The sequence below is a fragment of the Nasonia vitripennis genome, chromosome 1 (genome assembly GCF_009193385.2).
Source record: "Nasonia vitripennis strain AsymCx chromosome 1, Nvit_psr_1.1, whole genome shotgun sequence".
NCBI classification, from domain to species: Eukaryota; Metazoa; Arthropoda; class Insecta; order Hymenoptera; family Pteromalidae; genus Nasonia; species Nasonia vitripennis.
Window position 1 is genome coordinate 3,691,345 of NC_045757.1, and position 13,169 is coordinate 3,704,513.

At 41.0% G+C, this 13,169-nt stretch overlaps 2 protein-coding genes across 3 annotated transcripts; one reads left to right on the forward strand and one right to left on the reverse strand.

The window, feature by feature from the left end:
* Nucleotides 1–867: 867 nt before the first annotated feature.
* On the reverse strand, nt 868–9,509 carry LOC100123931 (forkhead box protein K2). 2 transcript variants are annotated; one of them, XM_031921966.1, is made up of 8 exons: nt 8,596–9,509; nt 8,377–8,498; nt 7,159–7,899; nt 6,597–7,075; nt 6,136–6,514; nt 5,799–6,055; nt 5,577–5,700; nt 868–5,490 (listed from the first exon to the last, which is right to left on the reverse strand). In XM_031921966.1, the coding sequence occupies exons 3-8, from the start codon at nt 7,515–7,517 to the stop codon at nt 5,289–5,291; spliced, it is 1,800 nt and encodes a 599-aa protein (XP_031777826.1). In that variant the 5' UTR covers nt 7,518–7,899; nt 8,377–8,498; nt 8,596–9,509; the 3' UTR covers nt 868–5,288. The 2 variants fall into 2 exon arrangements, with proteins under 2 accessions (XP_031777826.1, XP_031777827.1); XM_031921967.1 differs by having other exon boundaries at nt 5,577–5,679; nt 8,377–9,509.
* Nucleotides 9,510–11,296: 1,787 nt separating this feature from the next.
* On the forward strand, nt 11,297–13,153 carry LOC100123936. Its single transcript, XM_001607668.4, has 5 exons — nt 11,297–11,654; nt 11,735–11,973; nt 12,054–12,417; nt 12,491–12,870; nt 12,951–13,153. Exons 1-5 carry the CDS (start codon nt 11,494–11,496, stop codon nt 13,010–13,012), a joined length of 1,206 nt encoding a protein of 401 aa, XP_001607718.2. The 5' UTR covers nt 11,297–11,493; the 3' UTR covers nt 13,013–13,153.
* Nucleotides 13,154–13,169: the final 16 nt, after the last annotated feature.

Below are 13,169 nucleotides of genomic sequence, written 5' to 3' on the forward strand. Positions count from 1 at the left end.
AATTAAGCTCAGATTTTTCCAGAGCGTCGTCGCGGCAATATAATATAATAACCGCGTACAACGCGACCGATGCCAGGAAAACGTCAGTAGCGCATTATAAAGTAGCTAACTATCGCCGACGAAGGTATTTCAATTTCGCGAGGCGAGTTTTCCCTTAAGGCCGATAAGCGGATTAAAAGCATTACACGCAGGTAGCATACGTGATTTTTCGCAATCTCGTTGAAAAAAGCACGAGGGCAATTATAACCGCCGCTGAGTATTAGAGTCCGAAGCGAGACGTGTCCCATATCCAATCAAAAGAATCGATTGCCAAGAATATCCATCGAGCGCTGCGATAGTAGTAATGAAATACACGGGAATCGATCGTTCCCGGGGAATTTATTGAATTCGCCGACGATCTCGAGGCTGCGCGGAGCTAGTGCTGCATAGAGAGCCGTAAACCGAATTCTGTGAATTCCCCTACCTATATACACACACACACACCTCTATACAATACTGCGTATAGAGATATATAGCTACAGAAGCGACAGATTCGCGTTGATTGAAAAATTCAATTGTTTTCCCTCTCGCAGCCTTACGACCTATTTTTCACAAGGCGGAAAATTCGCTAGCTCCGAAACGCGCGCGCGCGCGCAAGCGGACCGCAAATAAATCCTGATAATCGATGCAGCGGCGGCGGCGGCGGCGGCGGCGACGTTGCGGTTTAATTCCTGACGGACGGCGTCGTTTATTTTAACGCGCGTTACACACTGCGCAATCGAGCTTCGCTTTTCGCTTAAACCTATGCATATGCGTATACGCGGTGTGATATTCTGACATGGAGGTCTATGATTTACACATGTTGAGAAAGAAAATACAGCATCGTGATAACGTTCAATAAATTTTATTAGCGACAAGTAAGTGACGTGTGTGGTTTCTTCTTTTCTTTCTTTTTCTTCTTCGTTTTTTTTTTCTTTCTGTCTAGGTACTGGTGGAGAAAATGAAGAAATACAGAGGAGTGATGTCGAACAGAGACGCATATACACGAGAATCATATCGATTACCAGAAATCTAAATATACTCTTTTCTCATCTCATCGCCGCGACTCTTGATCTCCGTTCGAAGTTTTAAATTATCCATTACTGTATTATGTTACGCCAGCTCCTATCTCTCTCTCTCTCTCTCTCTCTCTCTCTCTTTCCTGCGTTTTTATTTTCGGTTATTATTCTATCGTTTATCATTATTATAATTATTATTATTATTACTCGTCACGGCACTTGTTTGCTTACGCAGTGCTTATACGTCAGTGTTGATTATTTCTTTCCGGCTATTATCATCTCTTATTTTTCTCTTTCACATGCCTCTCGCAGAGAGTCTGCATTTCGCGTCCTTTTTTTACAAAATATCGGAGGACCTCGTTTACATACATGCGCATGTCCTCCGTCGAAGAACAGCCAAACGATCGATTCGCGATGTGTTGCTCTCGTTTTTTGCGTCGTCGTACAGATTTTTTTTTTTTTTGTACAGTGACGATTATACGAAAAAAAGAGCCGAAAGCCAACAACCGCTTCTCGAACTCCCTCGTACGCTCGGACTTATTGTACGCTCACAATTATTATCGATTTCCGCCTATCGCAGAAGATATCAATCACAATTGGTCGAGTACTCGTTTAATACTTGCTCGTGCGCCTATACAAAACACACGCGTTATTTCATATTTCGTCCTCCTCTATAGCTTTCGCCGAACGTGTGTGTGCGCGCGCGCGTGTGTGTGTACCACGACGATGCGACATATATTGTTCTGCTTCTGACTTTTTTCCCCGAATACGAACAGTACACACACACGCGCGCGCGCGTGACGTCGAATTTGTCCTGCTTGCGTCTTTCTCGTTCGCTACATTCTTATATTTGTGTCTTGTGTTTATTTTTTTATGTTCAATAATACAACATCGTCGGTCGATCAAAAACTTGTTTTTCTCTCATAAATCATGATAGAACATTGAGATGCAAGAAATGCTGTTTCGAGCGGTTTGTAACAAGTGGAGTTGCGAATAGTCAATTGATTTATGTACAAAATACGATAAATTCAGATGTAAAAACATAAATAAGACGAGACTTGAGCTTTTGTTGTTTGTTTTTTTTCGTTGTGGACTATGCGTATGAGAATTACATAATTGCGCGCCGACGCATGAAGCGCGCGTGAAAATTGTTTGACCCATCGATCATCCAAGAGCAGAGATCGTGTCGAGCGTCGAATCGTTCATCGTTATCAATATCATTATCATTATTATTATTATTATTATTATCAATCATCGTCGTCTTCACCGATTAATCTCTCGTCTTTACTCGCTTTACAAGCGTCTTTTTTTTATCCTTAGTGTTAAAAATAGAGATCGCTTGACATATTATATAATTTTTTGTTTATTTCTTTGTCGTTTATCGCACAATATCTCGCATCACTCAAAAGTGCACACATATATATATATATATATATATGTGTGTGTATGTATGTATGTGTGTGTGTGTGTGTATATATATAATATAATCAGACACACTCAAGCACGTCTAATCATCATCATGATCATCGCTTTTTATTCTTTGCTTTGCCTTTTCTCCGTAGCTCTCAACTACTAACTTCTAGGTATCGTTCTGCCGTTTTTTCTCCTTTTGTAACTTCTGAATTTAATGAGGTATCACGTCATTCAGGATATCATCAAGTATGGACAAGCTAACTACTATAATTTATATATATATATATATATATATATATATATATCACTTTCTCACTTTCCTTTCTTTTTCTAGAGAAAAAAAGAGGAAACGTGTTGTATCAATGCGTGTGTGTGTGTTTGTTGTGTGTCCACGAAGAAATGAAGTAAATTTATCTTTGATATACTAGTTTTTAATATTTCGATTTAAACAATGTTGATCTTGTTGATGACGCAAAGCTCGACATCTTTTTTTTTCAAAAGTGCGTTTTTTAAAAATCTAAAAAAATAATTTTCGTCATCTCACATGTATGTACGATATTTTGATATACATCCTTAAGTAAAGCTACTTTGGTTAAACCCACATGCACGTATCGTCTCCTTCTCGGGGGGTGAAATTCTTAAGAAGTTATAATAAAACTCAACTTGCAACTACGTTCTTTTCGAACATATACTTATAGCCTAACAGACTAATTCGGAACGAATAAACTCAGGTTTTTCTAGTCGAATATCACGATTCTTCATTTATTTGTTGTAAGTTTTGCCTTTTTTTTACACAAAAAATCTTTACGAACTTCACTTCAAAAGTCGTCGATCATCGCTTAGAAAAAAGGACGCGAATTTCGAAGACTAAAGTCTCCTATATTTCAACATAATATTTATAATATATATATGTATATATATATATTTCATATATATAATATATTTATGTATATTTTGTTTATACGAATACGTGTAATGCTAATGTGTACACCTTTAGAACTTATGCTTATAGTACGTTTATCTTTCCAATAAGTTCGTTAAGAACAAATGTCATAAAGGAGGACTTTGGTGCGAAATTATATAAGCTCAGGCTCGGAAAAGGGATAATCCTGACTGACGTTCCGTACTCTAACAATTCTATTCAATATCACTTTTTTCATTTATTTATAAATCCATTAAACTATATATCTCTCTTATCTTTTTCTCCTCTGTCTTTCGTACCTTCTTCCTATTTTTTCCCCTCTCTTTCTCTTTCATTCCCTCGCGCACATATGTAGCGTTTCTCGAACTCACGCGTCGTTTGCAAAAAAAAAAAAAAAAAGAAAAACTTCTCGCATTGTCGAAGCAAAATATTGAAAACGCACACTATGATAGATGGACGAAACCATGATGCGAAGCGAAGAGTTAAAAAAAACAATAATAAAAACGAAGAGAAAAGTTTCGAGATGTACAAATGTTTAGACTTTTATGCTAATATATAACAATTAAGACCTTTTAAGAGATAGTCTATGTTCGGATTCTATTTTCTGTGTCGAGCATTTAAAGATTATTGCTAAAATTTACAAATTTGTCTCTGTAACTTGTATTTCACTGTGTTTATTATACTCTATTTCTATGATTTTTGAAGAATGGTGTAGCTATTCGACGTTTTGTTATTTCAAGTTTCAAAGGATATCATCGTAACTCTCATTGTAATTGCCGTCATAAGCCCGTAAAAGACGTAGATAAGTATATTTTGATCATCTAACATTGTACGTTTGTTTATAAAGCATATATAATAAACATATATCAATTTCTTTAAAGAATTTTGCATACGATACGATTGCAATTCCTTTTGACAGGAGATCTCAGGTCATCTATTCATTTTGTAGTATTGATCGATTCTAAGACTCGGACAAGTACATGTTACACATTTGACTGAATGTCTCTTTTTTTGGTACAAATATAGTGAATTAATCTTACACTTTTACTCTCCCATTTTCTCGAGCTCTCATGTTTGGGCAGGCACGTTATGATAGTATTGGCCAGAAAAACACCTGGTACGATTATTTTTATCATCGGAATTTCGCATTAATAATCTAATTAAAAAATTTACTAAACAAAAAATGTTTGATTTTTTGAATGAATTGCTTCGCGTTGGAAAAGTAAAATTGATTTCGAACCAAGTCGTAAAAATGAAAAAGGGCTAATTTTTTTTAAGAGACTAATATTTTTTTACAAACTATACCTAGAAATTCGCGTAACGTGTCGTTTGTCTAGCTGCTTTAAAAAATTCAAAATTCATTGCAGCAGTAGGCAAAGTCAATTAAAAATCAATTCAATAAGAAAGAACGCTTCTCAAGCGACAGAAACAACTATTAAATCATTTACCCCTCTCAAATAAATATAACTTTTTTTCTGCATGTTTTTTCTCTTACATCGTCTCTCTTGTCACCAAAGATTCTTTCTCTTATTACTTAAGATCGCTGAACTGGTGACGCTATACAACATTGAACCGATCCACGGAAAGCTAAGAATCGAGCGAACATATATTTATTTTTCGGAAATTGGACCACTCAAAACTTTTGTCTACTATCCTTTTTTTCTGCATCCTCTCATATTCTTTCGCTCTTCCTCACTCTCTCTTTATTTTTCATACTCTCTGTCTCCCGAAGCAGCGATTGATATTGATGCACCGACGACGTAATGCGTTGAGCAGGAAACTATATTGGGAGGAATACGGACGAGAGCATTTTGGCGACTTAAGTGAATGCGAATAAAACAGCGTTATCCTACATACAAAAGAAAATTATAGGTTGTTGAAGTGGCTAGCGCATGCTACGCAAATTCGGATGTTGTTCAATGATCGTCGGCTTCGTGTACACGTTGGCGCTTCGGTTGAAGCGGCTGTTGCTGTTGTTGCTGCTGCTGCTGTTGCATCTCAGGCGGCTCGGGACTCTCGACTATAGCCAGCGGTGCTGGCGAACCCGGCGAACTATCCGGCTCTTCGTGAGTTCTTTTGCCCAACCCAACGCCTGCGTCAGGGCCCATAAAGCTTCCACTGGAATGTCAGAACGTAAACGATTCAGTGGTTAGAGTTTGTCTCTAATTTTCGATGACGATTACGGTTTTCATCGGTACACTCACCTGTAATTATAACTTGTTTGTACAATAACAGGAGCTGGACTATATTGGCCAGCTGGAGATAAAGCGTGCTCTTCGGATACGTTTCCTGGTAGCAAATACTTTTCTGCAAACATTTGATCAGAAACTAGAATTTCCGAAGTACAAAAGTGAATCATCAGTAATGCTCTACAGAGTTACAGGGTGCTAAAGCGAGAATAATTGAGCATGCGTAGAAGCCCTTACCTTCTCGATTGGGATCGTTGTTGACACCGTTGGTGACGACCGTGATCTGTTGCATCAGGCGCGATTTGTGCGAGGGTGGTACTGACACATATGGATGACCAGGAGAGCCTGGAGCCGATTGACTATTCAACTGACCGGCTGGAGAAGATACCGAACTGTCTGGATACGACTCCGGTCCAGGAGAGCCTTCTCTACTGAGGCACTCGGGTGTCATCAAGCCGCTGATACCAACGTGCGATGGGGAGGCTGGTGCACTTCTGTTGAACGACAAATGTCGCGATTAACAAGCGAGTCAAAAATCATCGAGAACTCAAAACAAAAAGCTCAAGCACGTTACCTCGACGACAAACCAAAGGGAGCACGAAAGCAAGGCACGCCGCGCTGTCTCCTCCGTCTAAATGCTTGTTCGATGAGCTTGGCTTCTGACTGAGGATCTATTCTCCAGAACGATCCCTTGCCAGGCTCCTCTTGACTTCTCGGCACTTTGATGAAGTAACGATTCAGCGACAGGTTATGCCTGATCGAGTTCTGCCAGCCCTTGTCGGCCGTTCTGTAGTATGGATAATTTTTCGTTATATAAGAATAAATCCCCGACAGCGTCAACTGTTTGTCGGGAGCTGAAGCTATTGCTTGAACGATGAGCTGAGCGTAGGAATAAGGCGGCTTCGAGTCGTCCTTTGGTGGACTGTACTGTGGTGCGGCTGCGTTGCCATTAGCTGAAAGCAAACCGGCCTCGATTATAACCTTTACGAGCAACACGAAACCTCGTTTATCATAGAAGAACAAAAAAAAACTTACCACCTGTCGCAGCACCTGCGGCACCACCGCCGCCGCCGCCGCCGCCACCGCCGCCGCCGCCTCCCCCGCCTCCTCCTCCACCAGCGCCTCCGCCACCTCTGTATCGCGGATCCGTGCCAGGTTCCGGACTCATCTGTCTGCTCGTGCTCTGCGCGGCGTCGTGCCTTTCAATGGCCGAATTCTGTGGGTCGTTGGCGACCGCTGCCGCGTAGACGGCTACCATCTGCAGATCCGCGGATATGTTCCGCCGCCCCTGACCGGAGCGTGGACTCGCTGGACACGAATTGGCTGCGCTGATGGTGCCGGTCGGCGAGGGGAAGGGACTGCTGTAGCCGGTGTCCGGTATGTTTATTCGCAGAGGTGGCAACGGTGCCCTCTGCTTTGGTGGTGAGGCCACCCTCACTGTACTCTGCTCCTGCTCATCCACCAACGATTGAAACACGAGCCTTATGTTTGTACTTGGAAATCTGAATGTGCACCTGGGAGGAGTAAGAAGAAGAATGAGACTCAGCTTCAGTCACTTTGATGACTGGGATTGGGTAATGTTGCATCGTATACTTACGTCTTTGGCAGTTGAAAGGCAGCAGCACCCTTGCGCTGGAAAACCCCATCGACAAAGACACCATTCTTTCCATTACAGGTCATAAAAAAGTACGGATGGTCGTAGTAGATCTCCAGATGCCTCCTGGAGATGAAGCTGGAGTGGCCCATGTTGACGTCCACCTCACCCTTGCTGCTGTTTCGACCAATGGTAATACGTCTCTGGCGTACCATGTACTCGAACTCTCTGCCCTCGAGCCTGGCTATGGGTGCCCCCTTGGCCTCGAGATTCCACTGCATCTTGGAGGGGCTAGCTGGTGCGGACTTGAGAGCCAGCAGTGCCCAGGCATCGCTCTCCTGCGTTCTGGTGTAGGTTGACATCTCAGCTAGTCCACGAGTGTTATTGTTGTCCAGCTCGCTCTACAACTCTCTCCCTGAAGAGAGAGAGCGAGAGAGTGCGTGCGTGTATCACCCCAGGAGATCGCGCGCGCGCGCGTACACACACACACACACACACACAAACAAACACAAGACACAGCACTTGGGGAGCCAACCTCAGCAGCAGCCGCAGCACATGCAGCGGACTCTTGTGTACATACGTGCGCGTGTATATCTGCCTATGTAATATCTCTCTCTCGCGGTCCTCGTCGTCGTCGCGCCGTCCGCGTAATATGGCCGGCCTCCGTCGTGTTTTTTTTTTCTCTCTCTTTCTCACTCTTCTAGATCCCTCGCCGCCGCCGAGTGTATAGCTTCTCGCGTCCGCCTGCAAGAGAGAACAAGGGCCGAGGATGAGCCTGCGGTCGCCACGAAATTCCCGAATCTTACTGTACTGTGCTGCTCCGATTCGTACGTGTGTGTATATACATGTGTGTGTATATATATATATGTACAATATACGTCCCTCTCTCTCTCTCTCACTCTTGCGCTCGCGCGTGTGTACCTCGCAAGAGAGTTCGATAATAATGCAAGTGCGCGAGCTCGAGCAAGAAAGATGGAGCAGCCGTATAGAGTCTATACCTACAGCGGAGAGAGAGAGAGACAGAGCGAGTACGTGGCTCACACGGCCACTTATGTGTACGTTATATATTATACACACACACATGTAGCATGCGCGACTGTGTGACCATCTCTCTCTCTCTCTCTCTTTCTTTGACTCTATATATACTCGCGCAATACACACACACACACATACACACACACGCACGTAGCAAGCAGAGAGAGAAGAAAAAAAACCACTTACTCTCGTTCTCTGACGAAACACGAGGCTGCGGAATTGCCGCTTTGCTTTTTTGTGTACACACAGCCGCGGAAAGCTGGCCCGGAGACGGTTGAAAAACAAGCGGCCCGTTGGTGTTGCGGTATCTAAGCTCAGCCCGAATATATAATATATCCAGCGCCGTATGTAGCTATGTTACTATACTCGCTGGCACTCGGACGTCGTCTCGTCGTCTATACTCACCCGCTCCGCTCTCCTACTTGTTTACCCACAAAACACAGACGATGTGCGCGAGGCAGCAGCAGCAGCAGCAGCGAAACGTGGGTGGCTACCACGTGACAGACCGCGGAGCGGCGCGTGCTGGCGCAACGTTCGAACTTCGGTCCATCGACTCTTTATTTATATATGCTCTTTCCTCCTTGTATTACGTTTCTCTTTCTTCCTTGGATTCTTCTGTCCGATTGCTCCGTCTCGTTGTTTACGTTTTGTCTTATCCTCCGATACGCTTCTTGCATGCGCTCGAGTCAAAGGAGACGATTATAAAGAAAAGACACCGTCGTCGGAAATATGCAGTATCCGCGCACTGTAGACTCCGATTTCGAGGTTAGGTTAGAGCTCGCTGCTCGTCGCTTCCTGGTAAAAATCGAAGCATCTTCGGAGACACGATGACAGTGATCGTGCTCGTGTTTACGCTCCGCGCTGCTGTAAACACGCGGCGACTACATGTATTGTGTATATATCTATATACCGTCCGGCTATAAGCGACTAACTAACTAATATACGAGAAAGGGGTATGGGGGGGGGAAGAGCTGCTCGCGTGTTTTCTCGTCAATCCGGCGCTTCGTGTGTGCAACGTGTATATGCGTGTGTTTTCGTTTTGTATCGTTGGACGATGATAAATATAAGCGAGGACTCGACTGTAGAATTCCGCTCGGTCTTTTCTCTGCACTCTCGGCGATCTACTCGTCGGGAATATACGTATGTGGAATGGGTTAGTAATATATAAAATCGGCCGCTTGACGACACGCCGCCGCCGGAGCCCAGCAGCGCGGAAAAGGGGAGCGGAAGTAGAGGACGTTCGCGACGTTTACAAACACAAACACTCCCGTGCCGTCCTTGTCTATAACCCGCGCGGGACTGCGATGATGATGCAGATGATCCGACGATGTCGATTCGCTCGCGTGTTCGCGTTATACATAATGAGACGTCGCACACACACACACACATATATATATAGTTTTGTGTCTTGCGCAACTTTGATGTGTAGATGTTCGAAAAGATTGACTTGTTTTATGGAGATTCCATGGATTTTTTTTGTAACCGAATACGCGTCATCGCATTGATATACTTTCCTTATATAATTATTTACTGAAAATTATAAAATGAATATCGCGATATTTTAGGAGGATCAAATGTTTAAACAAATTTGTTTTAAGATCAATACCAATCTCGCGAATACCGTGCTAATAAAAAAAGGTAGGGATACGATTTGTCGTCAAAAATCAGGTTTACTTCAGCATTAGCTATTTTTTGTTCATTATCTTAAAAAAACGAGCCTTTTTACACTCGCACCTTCCATTACTCAAAAATCCCGCGTCACGTCGCCGCCATCTCCGCGTTCGTAAAGTCATCACTTTTTTGGCAGACTGTACTAAGTTGTAACTTTAGAAAAAAAAAACAAATGCACAACCAACAAATAATATTTATAATTAAAACAAAACTGACGTGTACTTAGATTACATCTTTATTAAAGTAAAAATGAATATTTAACAAGAAATATCATGAAACCTTGTGACACTATGTTGAACTTATATGATTATAGAAAATCAATCATACAATAAGTCATTGTTATAATCTGGAATGTCATGATCATACAAGTCATCATTATCATCGTTATAATCTGGTAAATCATAATCATACAGTTCATCATCTTCATCAAGCGGACAAAGTCGTACATTTTCAATCATTTTTACAAGTGAATGATATTGCTGAAAAAGAATATAACACTAAATTTTCAATTCGGCAATTATAGGCATATATGGTATTAGGCGAATAACGCGATGGTAAACGGCAAACGGTACAGCTCCCGCGCTTCGTTACCGTTTACCAACGACAGTACTGTGTATACGTATATCCCCGAGGCAGTTTTGTCTACCACACTTATTATAAACTTATACAATGCATGCTAACACTCGCGGCGGTTTTCTGGCTGTTTTCGGTTGTTTGTGGTTGTTTGTGGTTGTTTGTTTCTTCCATTTTTGCAGCCTCGTTGACTGAAGATCTGGGAATAGTAGTAGTGTCTTCGTTCGTTAAAAGAGTCTTGGAAGTGCTCCCTTGTTTGACCGACTCAGGCACTTTTCCTATATAGTACTGATGCAGACTTGGTTTTAGCTCGACTGCAGTGTTGGTTGATGAAGGTCTCGAAATCGCCGTTTTTGTTTTCTACAGTCTCTGTCCTAATGGAAGTCCTTGGTTCGGCTGAGAGCTTTTTAGGAGGCATTTTTTCCGGTAAGTATACTCGCAGTGCCAAGTGTAGATCGATTGCAGTTTTTGACGAGTATCCTGGAATCACAGTTATGTCATCGACAGATAGCTTCGTACTCTTAAAAAACTTTTTTGTTTCTGCAAAGGAATATACATATACTTACGTCCTGTACAAGAGGCGACTGGCAGGAAAATATATGAGCAAAATGCACGTTCAAACAAAAGAAGATCTAACACTTGAACACTTGTATAGGTGCTGCCAACTTTAGATTCGGTCGCACGATTTCATTTGCAGTTGCGACTCGCTGACTTCACTTTTGGGCTGATGTCTTTAGGAACGCGAGTTTGCGCGGTGACGCGCGCGGGATCTTCGAATATTCGATATATATAAGCTCGGTCAAGCTTGTACCTCGTGCCTTACTTCACGATGTAGGTATAAGTATAGTTAGAGATATATAGATAAAAATCATCCTTGCATTCTCGGACTGTACGGTTATCGTACAGGTACCCCTTTGCACGTATAAGTAGATGATGATGATTTAAAATGTTGATCGAGCATAACAGTCGAATTAACTGAATTGCAAGTTCTAGATAGGTGTGATGGGCTATCGCATTCAACAATGAGAATCTGGAACAAAACGTGAAGTTTTCGTGTTGATGTGGAGAAAATCCATGATAACCATGGAAATTGTTCAAACTAAAGTGAAGAAAGCTGCTGTAGACGATATATCAGCTGAAGCTGTTTTATACGATGTTTTGGATCAAATTTTTAGTTATTTTACTATCAAAGATCTGTGTCGAGCAGCCACAGTATGCAAGTAAACAAAGCTGTTTTAAAATTCTAAAAAGCAACTCAAGCTCACTTGCCTAACGTATACTATTATTTAACAATTTATAGATCATGGCAACACATTGCTAATCTGGAAATTTCTAAACGCAGCGACATAGAGAGCTTGATTTGGCCAATAACACATGACTCTGATGTTGATGATTTTCACGGAGATGATGGAAATGATTGTACAAAATCTAGATTCTCAAAATACAGATGGCATATCAGTGATTCTATGAGATCACTGCCAAAATTAGTTCTTTTATTCAATGACGAGAACGAGACTGAACTAAGAAATATTGAGCAATGTAATGTATGGGTTATTCATTCAAGAACACTTGCCTCTCGCTTAAACTTGAATTACCATCAAAATAATAATTTTTCACAGTTTTTGTCTACCACTGGAGTCGTGTGAAAGTTGGTACCAAAGTCGGAGCAATTCACTCAGTAGCAGTCTTTATGAACAGTACAGAAATAGTCACAAATTCTAATTTAGGGGTTGCAATCACTATTCCGTCTACACCTAAATTGAAACTTGCTGCTTATTCACCAAATGATCTAGAATTTCAAAGGCATGCAAAAAACAGTACAATATCACAACTTGCTAGCCAAGCTGTGAATAGTCTAATTTCTACAGAAGATTCACACAACTGTTTTATTATTTTTAAAAATGAAGGTCCAGAAATAAGGGAAGATGATCTTTTACACTCAAGGTCTTTTTTGACTGAGTTTACAAGTAGTTTAAAACAAAAGTAAATCGATATTTTGAAATATTACATGTTAGTGAGGTGCTTTCTCAATTCGGAATTTTCTATTGATTTTTAGATGTAAGCCTGGTTCTTATTCAATATGGGGTGGTGGAGTTCCACTGTTTATAACGAATGTTAATAGTCTTGGAATAAATAGTTTTGTTTGGTTCTTTATCGTGAGGTTATCTGGTCCAGCCTTTGATTCTTGGTCTATAGTACTAAATACAGATCTATCAGATGTTGAAAAAGAAGAAAAGCTGACACGTTTAAAAAAAAAATTACACTTGAAACCTGACACAATAGCACTTGCGATGACATCATCAAATAGAAATGAGACTTCTGAACAAAGACTAAGCAAAACAGAAATATTTAGGAAAATATTTCCCAAAATATCTCTCATTGCCATCTATGAAGAAGATGACTTTGTGCAACTTGGCATGAATACAATTGACTGTGGTAAATACATGCTTATGATTCTTACGGATATGACTTACAATCTCTTTTATGCTATGATATCTTACTTTTTATCATTTCAGATATCAATCCTCAAGTGGAACATACAAAATCTGTTGCCTACCTAATCATGACTACAAAGTGAACATTTTATTTTTAATAATACTTATACTATTGTAAATATTTTATGTTTTTTTTTTTTACTGACAATGATTTTATACTGAATATTTTAAATTTCTTGAGAAAGACTATATTTTCATAATAAATCTTATCCGTCAAATATGAAGTGGTTCTTAGGGATT